At 31.0% G+C, this 21,523-nt stretch overlaps 2 protein-coding genes across 2 annotated transcripts; both read right to left on the reverse strand.

Moving 5' to 3' along the window:
• Positions 1-2,711: 2,711 nt before the first annotated feature.
• LOC145327299 (uncharacterized) lies at positions 2,712-13,548 on the reverse strand. The gene is made up of 12 exons (XM_080170926.1): positions 13,339-13,548; positions 9,722-9,794; positions 9,219-9,291; positions 8,851-8,926; positions 8,432-8,463; positions 8,018-8,056; positions 7,739-7,798; positions 7,429-7,502; positions 5,973-6,073; positions 5,051-5,214; positions 4,215-4,410; positions 2,712-3,297 (listed from the first exon to the last, which is right to left on the reverse strand). The coding sequence occupies exons 1-12, from the start codon at positions 13,435-13,437 to the stop codon at positions 3,229-3,231; spliced, it is 1,056 nt and encodes a 351-aa protein (XP_080027052.1). The 5' UTR covers positions 13,438-13,548; the 3' UTR covers positions 2,712-3,228.
• Positions 13,549-13,962: 414 nt separating this feature from the next.
• LOC145333003 (transmembrane channel-like protein 3) lies at positions 13,963-19,525 on the reverse strand. Its single transcript, XM_080178132.1, has 8 exons — positions 19,477-19,525; positions 19,125-19,190; positions 18,728-18,815; positions 18,084-18,165; positions 17,653-17,698; positions 16,906-16,994; positions 14,527-14,571; positions 13,963-14,229 (listed from the first exon to the last, which is right to left on the reverse strand). The coding sequence occupies exons 4-8, from the start codon at positions 18,163-18,165 to the stop codon at positions 14,108-14,110; spliced, it is 384 nt and encodes a 127-aa protein (XP_080034258.1). The 5' UTR covers positions 18,728-18,815; positions 19,125-19,190; positions 19,477-19,525; the 3' UTR covers positions 13,963-14,107.
• Positions 19,526-21,523: the final 1,998 nt, after the last annotated feature.

The following is a 21,523-nucleotide window of genomic DNA, read 5'->3' on the forward strand; positions in this document are numbered from 1 at the left end:
TTCGGCGATGGTCAGAAAAAGTAATTTTTTGTTTTAAAAATTAAAAGTTCCACCTAAAATCTAGTCTCCTATCCATACAAGCAGGGTAAAATACAGGTGAAATTAAACACAAAGGCACAATTCTTTCACAGAGGACAATATACACATTGCACTTCCCTCATTCTCCGACACAAACAAAAGAAAGCTCTCGGAGCGAGCGTCATATAGACAATGCCACAATAAAAATCCAACAAATGGGACGGGATGCCGATAAACATAGAAAATAAACATAGAAAATAGACTATACCTATCTATCGTTATATAAATATAACTGTGATAATTATTTTTATCTTCCTTCATTCGATTCTGTTTTTTTTTTGTTTATTTTGGAGTTAATTTGCAAAAAAGCAGTAGACACTATACCACAATACAAAAGTATAAATTATAAAGTGAAAAAAAGACATTAGGTATTTTATTTCGTTTACCAAAAACTTGAATTCAGGCTCCTGAATGATAAACGGAGATGAAATACCTTTTTTTTATCTCATTTATATACTCCCTTATCCAACAGTTGTAAAAAGAATACTAAAAAGTTTTTGCATGTGTTAAGTGTAATTTATCTTACCAGTAAAAACTATTTACACAAGTGGCTGCTACTACTAGTGTTTCCAACAGCAAGAAGTCAGATAATTTTACATCTTCTATAACTTATATAAGACTAGTTGGTTCGCTACTAGTCTCTAGGATTCTTTTCACAGGCAATTTCATTTAAACTTTTTTGAGCCAAGCATTTAATGGTCATGCCACTACAGTCAAATAATTCCTATTGCAATCGTGGAAGGGGTTAACTCAAAAGCAAAATTTTTCATCTGCTATTTAAAAGGTCAGAGAATTTAACTTGGTTAGGGCACCAAAGATGTAAGCCCTGTAGGTTTGGAGCCTAAAAAAAGAATTAGGCCTAGGATAAAAATTATACCTCTCTTGCCTTATTTTCAATTTTTTTTATGAGGCGTTATTATTATTGCTTTACCGGCGCTTTGTGTGTAATTTTATTTAGTTTCTTATTCTTCTACACTTTTATCAAAATATTTTTTGCATGAATGATATTCAATTTTATTTGGTTAGTTTTGTCATAAAGACTAGACAATAGACATTAACTCATTAGACTTGGTACTTTTAATTAACTTTAAGAATATCTTAATGATAAGAGCCTTTGCTTTTTAATTGTTTCATAAATAATATCTGAATAATCTAGTAAAAATAGATATTAAGCTGTATAATGTTTACTTTGTAAAAGATTTTTTTTTTAAATTATGTAGTGGCCATTCAAAAGATTAATACAATTAAGGAATAAGAAAATACGAAGGCAGTTAGGACCCATTTAAGATGGATCTTGGACAAAATAGCTTAGGACATAATAGCCTCGGACAAAATAGCCTAAGGACAAAATAGCCTCGAACAAAATATCCTCTTAAGGAAAATAGCCTCAATTGATAATAGTGATCGGCCCCCTGGCCTGCCTAGCTGCGGGCGCTCGACCCCCTAGCCTAACCTAAAAATTGTAAAAAATATTATAAATATTATAGATATATCAACTACTTTTTGAAAAATCCACGAAATTCTTAACCACCTATGTATTAACAGTTGAGGCTATGTTTCTTAATAAAATATCCTGAGGCTATTTTGGCCTGAGGCAAGTTTGGCCTGAGGCTATTTTGTCCGAGGCTATTAATTAGATTTTTACCGAACCTAAATAACTTTATCCTATCCTTTTAAAAATAACTAAAATTGGATAGGTCTAACTCACTCACACACACAATGACATTTTTGCACGTGACATGCATAATATCATATTTTGGACGGTTCCAATAGTTTATTTAATTCCTAGCTCACAACTGAAGATGTGTCTAGATAAGGATGATGGTGTTGTGAGACAGTCTAAGAAAAATATTTTTAGGAACCAGCTGTAGCCTTATCCATTCTTAATTTTGTACCGTTTTTTTTTCAAAAGAAAGAAAAAATATGTATTTTAATTAGCTCAATCTATTTTTCAGCGAACTTTAAGTTTTCAGCTTTGAGACTGGACTTTACCCTATCTTGAAATTTCGCAATGACAGGCCTGTTACGTTCAATTCATGACAATACATAATTAGAATATAAAGGCTTAATAATTGCAATCAAAGAGTGAATCTTTTGACGGACGATACTTCAGATAATACCAAAAAGCTATGAGAAAACAGTTTGTTAATGTAGAACTTATATAAAATTTGGAATTACATGGAACTTATACAATCAAAAAGGTATAGCTATATAAGTATATATAAGTGGAAACATACAGATTCATATAAGATATAAAATTCACATAGACCCTGTATCAATCTATGGCTGTATGTTGAGAATATGCCTCTAGCTACTAAATATGCTTCATATGTCAAATTATTAATATATGTACAGTGCACTCTAAAAACTTAGAAAACATATTTTAGACATATTAAGTATTTTTTTAATTTTCTGGTTTGTCAGTCTAACTGTTCTTCCGTTTGTAACGCTGCTTTATGTATATAACTGTGTCTCCTTAAAAAACTAAAATGAAACTCTATAAGAGGTTTAACTGACTTTCTTCTATTCCTTTCTTTCTATGTATACGCTGTTAGTCAGAGCTCATTTTTATAAACATCTTCACTTTAAGCTGTTCGACATAATTGTCCTTGTTCATTTACAAAAAGATTTTTATGCAATTTGAATATATTCTCTAAGCAACACATTTTAAAGAGTAGATATAGCAGTTCACATTTATATAGAATTTTAACAGTAGAATGTATTTGAAATACTTACATTTATAGAATCTAAAATATGATATGAGAAGTTCAACATTTTAAGTTTAAAAAGATGAAAAGCAGAAACATATGATGCATAGTTAATAATAACTGTCTACTAGTCTAGGTCTATCATGCTTTTATAGTGATAATTTAATTCGATTTTTTTTATAATTTTCTCATAAATTCTACTTATGTACTACAATATTTGCTTTCAAATTTAAACAATTATCAGCGACTGTACTGCTAATGCCAAAAAAAATGTCACATAGAAAGTAAAACAGATTATATATTACAAAAATTGACACGCCTTTGTTTGCAAGCGAATACAAAATATGTACATATGTACGAATTGTTAACAATTGTAGAGTTTTATTAACATCAAGAGGTAAAATTAATTCAAATATTTAATAATAAATAATAATGTTTTTTGTTAAAGCTGTTTGCTGATCCATATTTGCGGCGGAGTTTGTTCTGAATTCAACTGTTCAGAATTATTGTCCTGAAATCAAATTCTGATAGGTTTAATTAACAAATCAAGTAAAACATGAAAAAAGGAGCACAAAACCGTGCTTTGATAAGTGTGTAAATTTCGTGAAAATCAGAACTTAATCGGTTAGCGAGGTCTTATGATCCATCAAGTAAGCTAGACCGATGCAAATACAATACATTATATAATATATATACCCATAGACATCCAAGGGGGGGGGGGTAATGGGGCGATTACCCCCCCCCCCCATTTAAAATTTACCTCTACCATGGGGGTGCCGTAGGCACCTCCAACCATTTAGAAGAGGGTATTTACCCCCCCCCCCCAAACAATTTTGGGGGGGTAAATACTCCCCCCAAAATAAAAAATCCCTAATAAAAAAAAAATTTTTGCACTTCGCGCGCATTTTTAATAGTAAATATTTAATAAAATTTAAATTACCCCCCAAAAAATTTTACCCCGGGGGTAAATTTTGGGGACACCATGGAAACTGTCCCAATTTTGTATAACTTTTGCGGAACATGTTCCAGTTACGTCATATTTTTCTTTCCCGAAAAAGGGAAGGGGGGAAGAAAATCTCTTCAAAAGAGATGGAGAAAACCCCCTTTTCTCCCATCTCTTTTTTCTTCCCCCCTTCCCTTTTTTTTCTTTCCCCCTTCTCTTTTTCGGGAAAGAACATATGACGTAACTGGAACATGTTCCGCAAAAGTTATACAAAATTGGGACAGTTTCCATGGTGTCAATTTTGGGGGGTAAACTAAATTTACCCCCCCACACAGACTTCAGGGGGGGTAATTACCCCCACCCCCCAAGCAAATTTTACCCCTGGGGTAAAAATTTTTGGGGGGGTAAAAAAAAATTTCTGCGCGCTTCGCGCGCCATTTTACCCCCCCCCCCTCCAAAAAAAGCTTGGACGTCTATGTATATACCTTTTCTGTTTCATAATCTTGTTTCGGCTTTTCTTTGGCATTCATTTTGTTATTGTCTTTCTTGCTACCCTCTGCTGTATAAGCATCATCATCCAATTCCAACTGGTTATCATCCTCTGGGCCACTAAATTCTTGATCCGTATCTGCAGCTGTGTCTTGCAGGTTTTCTATCAGGCCGATAGTATCAATATTCTGACTAGAATCAATTCCTAGATCTATTTTTTGCCAAAAATCTATTTCAGTAGTTTAAAGGATTTTTTTAAAATCAACTTACTTATCAGGAACAATTTTTAAGGGTCCTTGGAAGGTAATAACATGCCTTCATTACAACAATTCAAATAGGTTATCTATAATACAAAGTAGAATGATGTCTGTCCGTCTTTTCGTCTCTGAAGATCTCGGTAACCACTGAACCGATTGGATTCTATTCTGTACAGGGAATATACCTACTGGTCCTCTGGTGGTTTTAGGCTATTTTCTTGGGAGGTGGGACACCCCCAACCCCCCAAAAAACAAAAAAATCCCCCCACCATTTTTTTAAATTATTCAAAATAGTAGTGGATTGGGGGCTCTCCAGGTAATAAAAGATGTAATTATACCTCTTGGGGCAAAGCCCCTAGAGGCTAGGGGCGAAGCTGCTAGTTTTATACATAGTAACAAAATAGAGGCGTTGTCAAAAAAATATGGTAAGCATTATTAGGTTTGAGATTACTAGTTCAAAAATATCGTAAATTACATTTAAATATAATCTCACAAACAAGGGTTCTTCTTAAAATTTACCAGAAAAACACTTGTGTAAATGAAATATTTTATGATTTTGTTAAACTTTGTAACACTTTGTCATGACAGCCATAGTTGTCATCCAGAATCTAGTTATAAGTATTTGTTTTAAGAATTGATTCCTTGTAGTAGGACTAGCACCAGAGTTAACCAGACTGCGTAGGCTCATGGTATCATTGTCCAGCATTGAAAACAGGGACGGCTTTTCCAGTTTCAATATCTAAAACAACAAGGATAACAACATCAATAATTAGCGTTATATGTGTTATATGGTTAAAGACCAGATATTCAAATGTTATATGTTTATTACCGACAGCTCAAGTAAATTATATAATGCTCAATGTTACAGGGAATCTTTACTAAAAACTTTGGCCGTCTATATTGAATAGCAGCCAAGAAGCTTTCATCATACCGACATAATTATATATAACTCAATTTATAGAGTAGCTTCACTAATAAAAGCCTATCATTCAAATATATTTTTTAAAAAGGAAGTTTAACTTGTACCTATGTACCTATCCCTAAAGCTAAGGTATTTACAAGTTTGAAGGTGAAATTCAAGAATATGTCCTTGAAGCTCTAGATTGGGAAACTATTAATTAATTGGCTTACAATTTTACATGTTTGTTTTATTTATCAATTTTAATAATAAGCATTTGTTTATATCTTTTCAATTTTCAAAAACTTTTAAACAAATTATATGTCTATAATTATTTTCGCTAGTACTAACTTAGAATTCGGTATACCTACACATATATACATAACTGATAGAGAAACCAATTCTTAATACAGGTATACAAAAATCAAAGTATTCCAGAAAGACTGACGGTCAAACATCCAAGTATTTACTTTTAAAAGAGATCCTGGTATTTTTCATAATTTTATGTTCAGTATTTATCAAAATCTAAAGCTGCAGACAAAAAAAATGACTACTTTATACATATAATAGAATATAAAATTAAGGTTTAATGATAATACTTTTGCCCTGACAGCTTTATTGACTAACTCTTGTTGTTCCTCACTTCTCTCATCAGTTCCTTCTTCAGCGGATTTTAGGCGAGAATAAACACTTCGCAAACCTTAACAAGGATCACAGAATAAATGTATTAAGTCTAGATGATCAATACATAAATTAAATCAACAGGAAACCCAATTTAGAAACAATCTCACACAAAAGTGTGCACAATTTTGTACGAAAGAACATTTTTGTTCCCATCAAATTATCCATATAACAAGTCAACTTTAAATTGTTGAATCATATCGTTCTTAGTTTTCGTGAGTTAATAATATGGGACTAGATTATATTTTATTAAATATAAACAAAAACCATCGTCATAAAATATTTTTTTAGTTGGAAATTAAAAGGATTCAATGCAAATGAATATAAGTAAATGTTAAATGCAATACGATACTCTTTTACATAAGCCAACATGAGCATGCATCTTGTTTTTTACTTAACAATGTAACTTTCTACATACATTATCAAGTTTAAATTAAAGTCATTAATATTATAATATTTGAAGATTAGATGCACTAAAATAAACGTTGCTGCCAAGTACTTGACCTATTTACTGCATAGATAAGGGATGATCATTGCAAAGTTTGAATGAAAAACATGTTTTGATTCCACTTTTATGTCAAGCTATTGGCATATTTTTATGTTAGCTTTTCAGCATATTACAGTATAATATAATGCTGTAGTAAACATTATGAATCAGAAAGTAATACAATTTTAAAGGGAAGAGTTTTCCATTTAGAGCAATATCGCTCTCTTTAATTTAATTTAAATTGAAAAAAAATTATATAAAACGCATGTATTTTTCATTTTACTACTCCTAATCCTAACTATTTTGAATAAGATCCAGTAAAATCTGTAAATAGAAATTTTTCACGAATTTTTAAAACGACCAAGCTAATATTGCTTGATTCACTTCTACAAGAGATGCGATTGATAATGAAGATTTTTTTCTTTGAAATATATTTCGTTATGAAGCAGCAGTAGTTACTAATTTATAAATGTTATGGTTGAGATAGATTTATAACTGTTAAAAGTTTTTAAAACTAGTTTTTACATTTAGTAACTGAAGATTTTTGTCGGACAGAGAAAATAGATTATTGTCCATTAACATATCCCTGTTTCTTAAATAAGCTATTTTTTTTTAAATTAAGTCCTTTCCCTAGACCTTGCAAGGTTTATTGCTTATTACATAGTTGCAGTAATTTATATATACAAATATGTTATTGTTCATGGTTATAAAAAGAACATGTTCAAAAGAAAAAAGTTATCTTAATGTATATGAATGTTTAACTTAAGCAGGCGAAATACTGTCCCAGTTAATGTCCTTAAGCCGCAGCTTAGTTACTCTTTTAAAACATTCACAGCAAAATAAACAAAAAAGTGGTTTACTGGTTTGTGCTTTAATAATAGTTATACCTTTCATCTTTGACTGCATTGTCTTGGTGTGGTTCTTTTTCTTAACTTCAGCATACACTGGTTCATTGTTTGTCCTTTATATATATATTACATTGATTACTTATTAAAATAAAAAAAATAACCTTTCATCAATTTTATAAAGATATGTATAAAGAAAATAAAGTTACTATTTTTAAAAAACCATCTGCAGCCTATACCAATATAAACCGTAGCCACCCTAAGCCGCCGCACGAATATTGGCCACTTTGATACCCCCCCCCCCCTCCCCCCCGACGAAACAATGTGCACGCCACTAAATTAAATGTAATACTCTTTGTTGCTGCTTGATAATGCAGTATCATCTTCTCTTACTGATGCTCTTGACAAAGATCTAAACAAATGATAACAAAATATCTTGTAAATTAGCTCCAACTTCTAAAATTTTTCATATCAAGAAAAAGTTAGATAAAAAAAATTGTATGTCGTACTCAAACAAAAAATTCATATATCTGAGTATAAAGATAAGCTTTAGATATATATTATAAAGTACTAATATAAATCGTTTTTATTGTCTCACCTTTAAACTTTTATTATATAAAAATTGTATTACCTTCTTTGTAGTAAAGCTGATTGTGCTATTTCCTTCCATCTACATAGAAACAAAAGTATTAAAAAAATCACAAAAATATATACACAATTTTAATTCCATTATTTTTTAATAAGAAATGTGTAGGCTCTAGCAATTGTCACATTAGGTAAACGGACTCCACCAAAATAGGTAAAAACCTGCCTAAGATAATTTCAAGATTGTTTAGTAATTAAACAAAGAGGGGGTGGGGATTAGAGCACTAGAGTGTAATAAACAGAAACTTATATAACTCATTTGAATTACATAAAGTAATGCAATATTTAATAATTAATCTTTATTCAAGGATAAATTACTTTCTTTGAAGTTATAAATACATAATTAACAAATTTGAAGTTACATAAATTCAAAATTAATGTAGATTCATGTTAATCATACCTGTCTGATAGCGAATCTTTGCCATCCTTTTTCTAAAAATAGTATGTTTAAACAGATAAGTATCAAATGTAATTTACCATCATCTGTTCGTTAATCCTCTACAACTATGAATTGTTGATTTTTAACTGTGATATATTGGATCTAAAGTTTTGGAGGTAGAAATCGCCAAAAACATTTCGAGAAAAAAAAATTTAGCACTTATATGCGTTTGTACAACCCAAAACATCTAGGTAATTATACCTCCCCCGTCCTTCCCACACACCATTTCAATGTTTCACTATTTTAGAGAGTTAAAAAATCCCAAAGAACTTCAACCCACCCCTCCTCTCCACCCCCCCCCCCCCAAAAAAAAAAAAAACATTAATTAATTGTCCTCTTTTTTCTTCTTCACATAATAACTAAAGTTAAAACTAGCTTACATTGTCTGAATTCATTTTTCTCTTTTCTTCCGTTCGTTCTTTATGTAGTTGGTTCTTTAAATCCTGTATACTTTCTCTAAAATTATACAAAAATATTTAAAGAATATTATTTAGATATACCTTAAGGTTAGAAGGGTTTGACCAAAAGCGGGTTATACAATTTATTTTAAAAAAGATGGTCAGTGGTGTAGTAGTGGGCTTTTCTTGAGGGCTATTTCGTTATGGAAGAGTTTATCTTCTCCAACAATAAAAAAGCACAAATACCACCTTAGAATAATAAAACCTTTCTACTAGACACCCAGAAACACAAATACTTCATTTATAAGACATTTATGACACTCAAATTTAAGAATAGAAGAAAATTGTACCTTAGCATGCTTGTATGGGTTAGAAGGTACCATATTGTTAGAATACACAGAACCAATGTTGGTATTATTATACCTATCCAAAAGAAATGGATGATATGATTATTTTCTAAAATATGATTATTGTATTTCAAAGATTGTAATTCTACAAAAGTTGATTAGTTTGTAATTTTTATTTGTTCTTCTTCTGAAATTAAAGTCTGAGTATATTAAGGAAAATTTCAGGGTTTAAATATCCTCTAAATTATCCAAATCAAACTTGAAGTTATTCTAGTCTTATATAGTAGCATGACATGAAAAGTATTATAAGGAAGACATAAGTTAATAATTTTATTGTTTTTTGTTGGTTATAGAGCTGTTAGAAATACTAAAGCATTAAATATACTACTCATTTATCAAATTCAAATAGTTAACTTTCTTTGAAATTATCCTTCAGAATTGACAAGGTTAAAAAAATTCTTTTTTTAAAGCATCATTGACATTGTAATGATTTTTATTCTAAATACCTGGAGAAGTAATATAATCCAGGAATGGATGTAAGCTAACCGGAAGTATTTCTAGCAATCTTACTGTGAAAACCTAAATAAAATATATGCTAATGTTATTTAGAAAATTAATGTTACAGTTCAGCTAAAAATTGTACCTAAGGTTTCTATGTTAGCTGCCTGACATCTATAGTAAGAGTAGACATAGGTTATTTAATTAAAGCTAAACCTACAAAATTCCGAAAAAAGAATCATCTTTTCTTTTCCGTCCAAATAATTGAAGTAAGAAGTTTTTCGTCCCCTCCCCCGTCCGTCCGTTTTTTTTATATTAAATGTAATACATGGTTACGGATTCACATTTACGTCTGTGTTAGAATTTAAACATATCCATGAAAATATTATTTTTCTTTACAAAGAATTTCAATTTTAATTAAAAGTGTTCTTCATTAGGCTATACATGTTTAAAACTGTATTCATTTATCAGATAAGATGAAATTTATGCCTGCTTACTAATACTACTTAGTGCTTATCTTTACAATAAAAAGGTACTACAGCAAAGAGGGTCATAATAAAAATGTATAATGGGAGAAAATTTCTTCTTGCTAAAATAAGAGCACACACAACACTTTACTTCGCCTTTCCTTTTATCACCTGTCTTTTAATTCAAATGACATAGTAATAAATTCTATTTCTTTAAAGCATATTTTAAACTTTATACTTCTTTTCAACAGGAAAACAATTAAATAAAACATTTGATGGATTTTATTTTTATAATGAATTAGGCTTGATTTTCAATGGAATTTAACATTTAGATTCTATTTCTTTTACCTTTATTCATTGCAGATATTTAACAAAATGAAGACATTCAGGGAATAATAAAAATGAAAATTTTAAGCATATCAAACAAAGGAATAAACCCATAAAATGTTTACATTACACATCAAAAGAATTAAAATTCTATTCTGTTGTGAGACTTTATTGTCTAAATATATTTATGGTTTAGATGGCTTTGTTTAGTGTGCATGAACAGTATATTTACTATTGAACATGGGACTATATAAAATTTGTTGTAATTTCATTTCTTTAAAAAGATAATTGCAACTTTGCTTTTTACTTACTTTATTTTTAGAATGTATGAAACAATTAAACAATAATAGTACAACAATGGCTTATCTTATATCATAAACTAAAATAAAAATGCAGCCACATTGGATTGCACCTTCTGATAATATTAGCCATTTAAAAGATGGATTTAACAATCAAATTTAGTCAGTCCTATAGACAAAAGCTAGACTTCCCAGTAAAAAGAGTTTGGTGATAGATAATGGAGGTAACCGTATTCTTCAATTGCAGATATCCAATTCATTAAATTATGTTTATAATTGTAAAATCAAATTTGACGAAAGAAAAGAACCATTTACTATAATCTGTACTTTGAAAGCAAAGGCCTAAATATTTAAAAATACAATTTGTTCAGAATTAAGATGGTAAGTTTCTGACATTTAGTTCATTTATCTAAGGAAATGTTAGAGATGAAACAGAATGACTACGTAACATAAACAGAACATTTATTTCACTAAATGCATTATTCTAAATAGATATATTAGAATTCAGTTAAAACTCAAGGAATAAAATGGTATTGTAATTGTAGCAGCCTTTATGACCTTGTTGTCATGCGCTTGTGTGAAAATTCCCCTTTTTCTTATTTGAAATAACCAAAGACGACCTTTCCTGCCTGTTGCCGCGTATTTTTTCATGACGTCATTTCCCAAGCCACACTGTGAGATTGTTGTCTGCTACTAAAAGCTTTGTCTTAACTGAATTGTCGCGTTTTATAGATATATGTGTAATTCCTCTGTAAAAGAACCATAAAATGTTATTGAAACAATACTACCGGCTTTAGCGGAAGAAATAACCAGGTAAGGTTTAATCAAAGAATGATGTGTATAGGATTTGAATACCAAACATTTAATACCTAAATTAATCTTCAAAAGTACCCAGTTCTTTTAATTTTATAAAGACTAATGTTATAATACAATATATTATAGCAAATGTAGTAAACTGTTATACAGAGATTTCCATGCCTAAATAATTATTTAATGCAAAAGTTTTATTAATTCTTGGAGTAAACCTAGTAATAGTGTCTAACTTTTTATCTTTGTGACGTAACAAAAATCCATCTCTTTTTTAGAGGTTTCCTTTCCCACCTCCCCTCTCATCCTTCAATTTTTGTTACGTCACAAAGATAAAAAGTTTGACACTATTACTAGGTTCCTTGGAGTTTTTTGTTTTTCAGTCCCCAAAGTTTGTACTAAAGAAATATTGTGAAATCCTTTATACTTCGAAATTTATGGCATTTAAATTAAACTTAATTTAATCATATTCTTATAATATATGTATTAATCATGCAAATTTTGCCTATTTTGTTTAAGGCGCAGTGCTTTCATACTTAAACTACAAATAAAGTATTTGACACCCCTGTCTGAGATGTCTGAGCTGATTAAGTCAGCCGTTAAGATCCATTTACGGTTGGGCCAAACCATGCCGAAACATTAATTATACTGAAATTATTATAAATTGAAACTGCTTTAAAGGTGAAATTTTTCAGATAGAATTATAAAAATTATATTTAAGTTTGGAAAATTTATGAGTTTTATTTAGCTTTAGAATAGTTTTAGACTAAATAGCCAAGGATATCTTCTGAAAGCCATGTCACCCCAAAAGAGAGGTTGTTGGCTTAAGAAACACACAACTGACAACTAATTCCTTTATTTGCCAGATTATTTCCTTTCTTTTCCCACTTCTTTTCTCATTTCTCCTATTTAGACGTTTTTTATGACGTCACGCCTAACACGTTACGCTGTCCCATAGGTTATTATTGTGCCATATATGTGCAAAGAACCCTACAATTCTTGCTATTGTTGTCAAGCTATCTTTACTTCTTTACTAAAGTTTGTATAATGCAGTGTGATCAAGACTAAAACTCAACAGCAACCCAAATGATATATTTCAGTATTATTCAATATCTCTCTAACTATTGTACCTTGATTAAAGGTGTAACAAAGAGACAGAAAGTAGAGTGGGAGGATAAAGAAATAATTATAATATGCACAGTAGTTTAAAATTACACTTAACATATGCTACATTTTCCTTATAAATTTTTAAAAAAGAAAAAAGAATCTTACATAAGGCGAATAAAAAAAATGTTTGATCTGAAAAATCTTATCACATGTTGCTATTTTCCTTTTAAACACATATGTATTGCAGATATCATGAAAATCACAATTATTTTTTAAACCAGAGTATAAGGTAAAGAACTCATATTTCCTTATTCAAAGCCAATTATTTATTTCTCAATATAGATTTTTTTAACTATCTAAATGTTCCATAACAGGAATAAGGTTTAGCCAACAATCGAAATAAAGCTAAAATATTTAGGGGGCAGATAAGTGGACGTCTGGATAGGATTACGATGTATTTCACCACAAAATCAACTATGATAACCAAATATTTTTGAATTAATTCAACTGTTTGTTAAAGCTGGTTCCATATTACCAAATTTTAAATTGTTATGAACATTGTATGCTATAGCCATGCCTCAGATAATAAGCAGTTAAAGGACGGAAAATTTAACTTACATGATAAATCTTAGGATAGTTACTGAATGGTCCACAATGCCAGCTGGGTTTTAACCATACCAGAGTGAAAGCCACTGGTAAGGTACACAGGAATAACATTACCAGTAACAGGATCAGGTAGAAATTATTGGATCTGGCCAAAATAACAATATTTCTATCAAACCTCACATTCTTCCCTAAACCAAAAATTACTAGAAGCAGAATTTTAGGGTGACAATTTAGCTTTAATTTTTTTTTATCTATAATACATAGTAGAATGATGTCTGTCCGTTCGTCCATCTGTCCGTCCGTCCGTCTGAAGCTTAAGATCTCGGTAACCACTAAACCGGTTTGATTCTACACTTCAGGGTATATACCTACTGGTCCTGTGGTGGTTTTAGGCTATTTTTGGGGGGCTGGGACCCCCCCAAAAAACAAAAAAATCCTCCCCTCATTTTTAAATTTTTTTTTTTCATTGCAGAAGATTTCCTTGGTCCTTTTTTTATTGCAGAAGATTTCCTTGGTCCTTTTTTTTATTGCAGAAGATTTCCTTGGTCCTTTTTTATTGCAGAAGATTTCCTTGGTCCTTTTTTTTATTGCAGAAGATTTCCTTGGTCCTTTTTTTTATTGCAGAAGATTTCCTTGGTCCTTTTTTTTGAAGGAGATTTCCTTGGTCCTTTTACAAATATCACCTTAATTTTTTTTTATCACCTCTTGGGGCAAAGCCCCTAGAGGCTAGGGGCAAAGCCGCTAGTTAATAAAAAAGTTGTTAGGTTTTTAAAGAAAAATATCAAATAATTGTTTTCCTAGAAGCTTTGAATACAGTGTCATGAGGGCTGTTACAGGTTAGAACAGACAAGCTCTTCACTTGCATCAGTATGAACAGTTTTATCAGGTTCAACAATGGGAGACCTGAATTTAAAAAATTTGTAAATCAAGGCATTTTGATTTACAAAAAGAGCTGAACAAGGTTAGGGCTTATAAGAATATACCAAACAAGCTTTTTACTTGCATTAGTATGATAAATAAAAGACATTTTTAGAGGTAAGATAAATTTTGTTCTAGATAGCAAATATATATAATCTATCCATTATGATAAATAATGGTCCAATCCTTAATATTCGTTTTATAGAAACTCACGTTTAGAATTTTTATTTTTGTAGAAGAATATTTTGGTTTGATTTGAATGAAAAAAAAAATATATTATACCTGGAGCCATAAACATACCCATCCAAATCATCCCCTGGTTGTTTACTAAAAGTTAATTGTTAAAATCATAATTTTGATCATCGATTTGACACTAAAATGTATATAAACCAAAACTGTTGCAATATTAGAGATATATGCAACTGCAAAGGAATCTACAAACCACAGCAGCAACAGAGCAGAACTTTTAAAATATAGTTTAATATATAGTTTACAGTTTTTCTATCTATAGCTAAACAAGTTTAAACTTTAAATGTTGCATTGTCTAGGAACATGATTCTCCTTGTTTCAGTACAAAGTGTCTAATCTCAGACATTATATTGTCATTTCTAGGGTTGGGCCGGATATCCGGTGTGGCCGGATATCCGGCCGGATATCCGGCCATTTTCAATATCCGGCCGGTTACCGGATATTGAAACTATCCGGCCGGATATCCGGCTCTATAATTTTTTATACTTTACACCAAAAATCTCTGCTTTTTAAAATCTTAAATGGCTCTAATTTTCTTATTATTGAAGCTAGAAGAACACTTTTTCTGAATAAGTTTAACTTTATGTAAATTTATATAAGATTTCTGAAGAAATTTTTTTTTACTACTTTAATATCTAGTAATTTGGCCGGTTATCCGGCCGGATATCCGGTAATTTGGCCGGATAATCGGATATTTGCCGGATATCCGGCCGGTTACCGGATATCCGGCATTTGAAATCAGCAGGATATCCGGTATCCGGTATCCGGCCAAAAAAGTATCCGGCCCAACCCTAGTCATTTCCTTTCATCCCTTATCTGTATCATTGTATCTTTTGTTTTATACCGTAAGTGGCATACTAATGGTTGTATTGTAGTTTTTATAAGGAAAAATTATATCCAAAGTACAAGAACTTCCAAAGGGGGGTGGTTGTTCTTGCCTTTTTTCTATTATTTTTTGTTACTTAAAAATTTCATAAATCTGGCATTTTAGAGATTTGTCCTTCCACTCTCCAACTAAAATATAAGGCTTAGAATTTAAACCTCTTAAATTTCTTCATCCCCAGGGTCAAGAATTTTAAGACGGGCTGAAAAACATTGTGCGCAACCAGCGTCAAATATTTTTAAAAATTCCCTTAAATAATTTCCCAAACCTTCACCTTCAAAAGAAAAAAAACAAAGACGCCTTCTTATCTAAGTGATATATTCAACCAATAATAAACATATTATTATGTTTGCCAGAGTATTAATTGGTGCTTCCTGTAACAGCTAAACCTGTGCCAAAATACCTTTTAATAAAATACAATTTTATTATTTGTAATATGCTGAGATACATGTTTCTGAAAAGTTCAGATAAACTTCATTCCCAATATTCTCTGTTTGTCTTGCCGTTTATAATTTTTAAAAGCGAAGCTTTTCTATAATTAGGGTCGGTTAGTCCGTCTGTAATGGATAGCTTTTTTTCGTTAATTTAGGATTTTTCGATTAATGTTAGAATTGTCCTATCGATTTCAAATTTTGCACGGTGATTCCTTTAATAGTTAGGTACGATTTAGAAAGCGTAGCAACTCTATAATCATTACCAAAATTTTCGTACGTCCATTTTAAACATGTTGATTTTTTTAATTTTTTAACAACAAATTTTTATGTGACCTAATCATCTGATTGATCTGATTTTTGGTATATTGATTCCTTGGACAACAAAGTATAATGTTATAAGCGAAGCAACTCTATAATCAAGTCCTAAATATGTAAGTATGTCCATAAACAAAGTATAAAGCAGTTTTTCAACAAATTTATTTACAATTTTGCTTCGTCTCTCATACATTTATATTCTGATTATTCAGTTCTGAAACTATATAAGTGTTCATGTCCGTTTGTCCTACCGTTTCAGTGCTTCGCTGTTGTCATCCATGTTTAAACTCATATGGACCTTCCTTCTCTATCCCTCAAACTATAAACTAGACAGGACCCTTACTATGGTTCCTGAAAATTGTGGAGGGAATGGTCCAGCCGTTTACAAGATCTTACTGGATACACACTCACATATACACACAACCGTCTACTTTAAACTAACCTATATTATTGTGTGAGTACTGAAACCACTAAAGATAAATATGTAAATATACCTTGATTGGTTTAACATTTAAGGTCAAAGTTATCTAACCAAAATATAATGAAGAATGTAGTTATATCAATTTACAGTAATATTATAAAATTTAAATCAATTCTTACAAATTGTGACCCTCCTACTCTTTTTTAAAAAATGTTTTCGATCTAACCACTACAGGTGTCCTAATTTTTCGGGTCGGCCCTGAATCAAATTTAACCAAACTTAGGGTCAAATTGTAGAAATAGACCCTGCTCTTGCATCTGACATAGCAGCAGTAGATACTATTTTACAAAGAAATTTACCTAAATGCAGAATATTCTCAGCAACATCAAATTGGGGGTAGCCAGGAAAAGTTTTCTCAAGATCCCAAGGCCAGCAACAGTTTAACATTCTACACAAATATAAAGATTAAATCATGCTGTAAGCATATATTCCTATACCACAGATTTCAAATTAATCTACATATATTAGTTTTTGTCTGATCTCGAAATTTATCTAAATATTCGTTTTGTTTAAATTTATTTATGAAGTTTGCAAAGTTATATTTTTATCACTTTGTAAAATTTTGGAAAAAGAATTATATCAAAATGTGGTGTACTTTATAATATGCTAGCAGCTTCGCCCCTAGCCTCTAGGGCTTTGCCCAAAGAGGCTTGATTAACCTATTTTTGTGTTATTTAGATTTTAAAAGAAAAGTAAAAAAATTTGGGGGGGAGGAATTTTTTTTGGGTGGGGGGGAGGTGTTTGGTTAATAAAAAGAAAAAAATATTTTTTGGGTTTTATATCATTTTTTGGGGGGTTGTAGGTGTCCCACCCCCCAAGAAAATAGCCTAAACCATCACAGGACCAGTAGGTATATTCCCTGAAGAGTAGAGCCCAATCGGTTCAGTGGTTACTGAGATCTTAAGCTTCAGACAGCGAGATAGACATCATACTACTTTGTATTATAGATTTTTTTATTCTAGTTATGTAGACATTTCACCTAGAAAAGCAATAGTCTATACTTGTCCTTATTATTTCAGATTTTACTAAACATATATTTTGATTACCTTAATAAAGAGGATCTAAAAAATTCTCCAATAATCACAGAGGCAACTAAAACAAAATTTTAAAATGTTTGAAATATAGAGAAATATGTATTTGCAAATTTATTTACTTATATTTTAATGTTGTTCAATAATTCCATATTTTTAAAAACAAATTTTAATATAGAAAATAATATATCCTGTAAAATTGTGTACATTGCATTGTTTATTAATGCTGCGCTACTCACCTGAGAAAATTGGATCCATGATTTTAAATCTAACCCTAAAATATTAAGGTGAGATGCACATCTTACCTTAGAAAATGTTGTCCATGATTGTAAAAATAACCCTTAAAAAATAAGGGGGGGAGGAGAGAACGCCAAACTTACCTGAGGAAATTGGATCCATGATTTTAAATCTAACCCTTAAAATATAAGGGGAGATGCACATCTTACCTGAGAAAATTGTGTCCATAATTGTGAGTTTCACTAATTCTTGACCAAACATTGTTTCCCAACAAAGTTTTCGCAAATTCATCTAAAACAGATGAGAGGAGGGAATTATTTTACATCAAGTTCTAAAAAGTGGTAAGAAATTACCCACATTTAAAAGAAATCGTTTTCTTTTTAACACTAAAATTGAGTATAACTGTATAGGGATCGGCTCCCTTCCCCCTCACATGTGCTCCAAAGGATTAGGAGTAACCGCTGGTATAAATTTATTTTCTTTGGCACCTGCATTGACCACCTTTTTTGGTGGGAAAGTAGCCCTAAGACTTTTGTTTTCATATTAAAGAGAAGATGAACATTTTTACTCTCGAAAGTGTAAAGAAAGCATTAATTATTTAGATTCATTCTTTTGATTGTCTTTTCACATATTGCAACATTGTTACACAAAAATGTGGATTTACTTTCAAAAATTCTTAGCTTTTTCTTTGATTTGGGTGAAAATATTTAATTGACCTAAAATGTATCTTATCAGTTAAAATTAAAGGCATTGAATCATACCAAAATTTGATAAGTTCAACTATATATGGTTTTTAAACTTTTGAGGGAAATTATTCTTTTACTAACCCTTTGGACGTTATAGAGTGCCTTACCTTGTCTTTAATTTTGTTTCTGAATTCAAATATAGAATCTGAACAATCTTTATTTGAAATTGAGACTGGCTCTATCGTAACACTTTTCCTAAAATATTTACATGACATAAATTAAATAAGAAATTTAGGTCTTTCAGATTTCTCAACAGTGCCCAGTCGAGAACAGAAACACCCACCCTCCTTTACCCTCTACCCTTAATTTGAAATTATTGGTTATACGGTAGTAATTTAACGTAATTTAAATTAAATTTCAATATACAGCGAAGGTGCGTGCAGAGGAATTGGTTGAAAATTTAGCTTGTTGCATGAAAAATTTAATGTTATAAAAGATTGTTAGCATCTCCTATGAAACAATGGTTTTCAGGGTGCGTATTCCTCCCAAACAAAAAAAAATTACCTGACGTATCTTTTTCTACAAATCTCTTTCTTACATGTTTCCTCTTCAAGTGGTTTAAAATCAACTCTACAATATAAATATTTCTTCGAATCGTCATATGTCAAATTATCTACCTGTTTCACAATAGACTCTGTTAGGGGTAAACTGCCATACCTCCCCCCTTTTTCTAAATATTCAGTTGTTGTAATTTGTTTTCGCGGCCCTCTTTCATAGGGAGTACCCCCCACCCCTCTGTGTCAACTGGCCTAATACCCAAGATTTAAAACAATTCTCGATCTAACGGTCAACCCGTTAACGAAATCTTAAAGAAGCTAACTTAGTATACAGAATGACTATGAAAAATAATAGGAACCTGACATTTTCAATTTTACTTCTTTCTGTTTCTGTGACGTTTGTGTAATAATCTAAAACAAAATTAAATAAAAAAATTGTTAAACAATTAATTGTTATGGTTTACTGAATGATATAAATAGAGATTATATTATTTGAAGTCTTAGAAAAGTTTGCTAAAACGTTTATTATAAAGAGTAATGAGAGTGCCTTTGACTAGAACAAAGTGTTTAATTCATTTTAAAACTTTATGAATTTTTTTTCTTCAAGCTTTTATATATCCTAAAATGTATTTGTAAGTACAATTGAACTAAAACAAAGAATGATTATGTTTACATTTTAAATTCTATTTAGAAAATAATTGGAAGCTAAAACGAATAAGTACGTACAAGGCAAAAGATCGAAGATTAAATTTTTTACCATAGATATATCTTAGAAACTCCTTATTTACCTTAAGATATAGATTTACCTAACCAATTCCCCTACCTTTTCACCAACCTTTGTCTGTAGGTCCACTTTTACAGTAAAATTTAATCTGCTATAAAAAATCTATGAAAACTAAGTGAATTATAGAGCAACTTCTCAACAAAACATTGAATGATACTTTCCTAGGAGGGTGGCATTCTCTGTAACATTATTTGTCAGCAGATTATAGGAAAAACAATCCATACAAGTAAAAAACTTTTCCTCTTCGCTGTTTAAACTTTGGAACAAAGAAATAAGATGAATTATGCTCTGAAGGAAGGGATACAGACAATGGTTATCAAGGCTAGAATAAAAGTATTATGTTTTTTTATTAGAGAAACTAAATTAGCTAATTTTGACAATTAGAAATAGGGGGTTGAAAAATTAGTACTTTTTAAGGTTAGAATAACGACAAATAAATAACACTAAAAGGGAAAGATAACATTTATGAAATAAAGGAAGGACTCAAATTTTAACATATTTTATAAAAGTCTAATGAAAAATTATTTGTAAATACCCACAAAAAAATACTGCTTCAATTATGTGTAGCCCTTTCCTTGATAGTTTAATAGTGTATAAACTTACAGATTCACTATTGGTCAACTCTTTACTTTTCACTATTTGTACTCTTACAAAATTCATTTTAAATGTACTAGCCATTTAGACATTCATCAAACGAAAAGATATAGGAATGAATTTACTATAAAGATCTGGCCCTCTATAAATATCTAGCTGCTAAGCCCATAGCATCTAGGCGATCTGTACTCAAAGTGGCAGAAAAATAGTTTTAAACCATCCGAAGACTTTAATCTGGAAATAAAATAGCCTAAAACCATCTCATGAGCTATATGAAGCTTACCTGTATTAGAGAACCCAACTGGTTTTGTAGTTTATAAGCTCTTAAGCTTCAGACAAAAACCCTTATTACTTTATATTATAGGATTAGTAGGTATATTCATTTGGTTCAGTGGTTACTAAAATCTTATGCTTCAGACAGACAGAGAGACAGACATCGTTCTACTTTATATTATTGACTAGCGGCTTCGCCCCTAGCCTCTAGGGGCTTTGCTCCAAGAGGTGATAAAAAAAATTATTGCGAAAATCGTAAAGGAACATGGAAATCTCCTTCAAAAAAAAAAAAAAAAAAAAAAAAATGGGAGGGATTTTTTGGTTTTTTGGGGGGTTGGGGGTGTCCCACCCCCCGAGAAAATAGCTTAAAACCACCACAGGACCAATAGGTAGATACCCTGAAGAGTAGAATCCGATCGGTTCAGTGGTTACCGAGATCTTAAGGGACAGACGGACAGACGGACAGACAGACAGACAGACATCGTTCTACTTTGTATTATAGATAGATATATTATTTCTTAATTATCCAAACTGTAGTTTATTGGTCATTTTCATTAGTAAACTTAAAGTGTTATTTTTTTTAATGAATGACTGTACAAGAGATCTCCAGACAGACAGACGGACAGACGGTCAGACGGACAGACGGACAGACAGACATCTTTCTACTTTGTATTATAGACTAGCGGCTACGCCCCTAGAAGCCTCTAGGGGCACTCAACACTCAACCTCATCTCATTTTAAATTTGGGTTTTAAA

This window comes from Acartia tonsa, chromosome 1 (genome assembly GCF_053477335.1).
Source record: "Acartia tonsa isolate MP-2025a chromosome 1, ASM5347733v1, whole genome shotgun sequence".
Lineage (NCBI taxonomy): Eukaryota > Metazoa > Arthropoda > Copepoda > Calanoida > Acartiidae > Acartia > Acartia tonsa.

Excerpts from the sequence above, each read along its gene's own strand:
- LOC145327299 (XM_080170926.1), bottom strand. The coding sequence starts at position 13,437 with ATGTTATTCCTGTGTACCTTACCAGTGGCTTTCACTCTGGTATGGTTA. Across the intron at positions 8,057-8,431 it reads AAAGATTCGCTATCAGACAG|ATGGAAGGAAATAGCACAAT; the intron begins GTATGATTAACA and ends GTTTCTATGTAG. Across the intron at positions 5,215-5,972 it reads ATAAAGCTGTCAGGGCAAAA|ATATTGAAACTGGAAAAGCC; the intron begins GTATTATCATTA and ends TTGTTGTTTTAG.
- LOC145333003 (XM_080178132.1), bottom strand. The coding sequence starts at position 18,165 with ATGAATTTGCGAAAACTTTGTTGGGAAACAATGTTTGGTCAAGAATTA. Across the intron at positions 17,699-18,083 it reads TATGGACACAATTTTCTCAG|TTGCCTCTGTGATTATTGGA; the intron begins GTAAGATGTGCA and ends ATTTTGTTTTAG. Across the intron at positions 14,230-14,526 it reads GGGTATGTTTATGGCTCCAG|GTCTCCCATTGTTGAACCTG; the intron begins GTATAATATATT and ends TTTTAAATTCAG.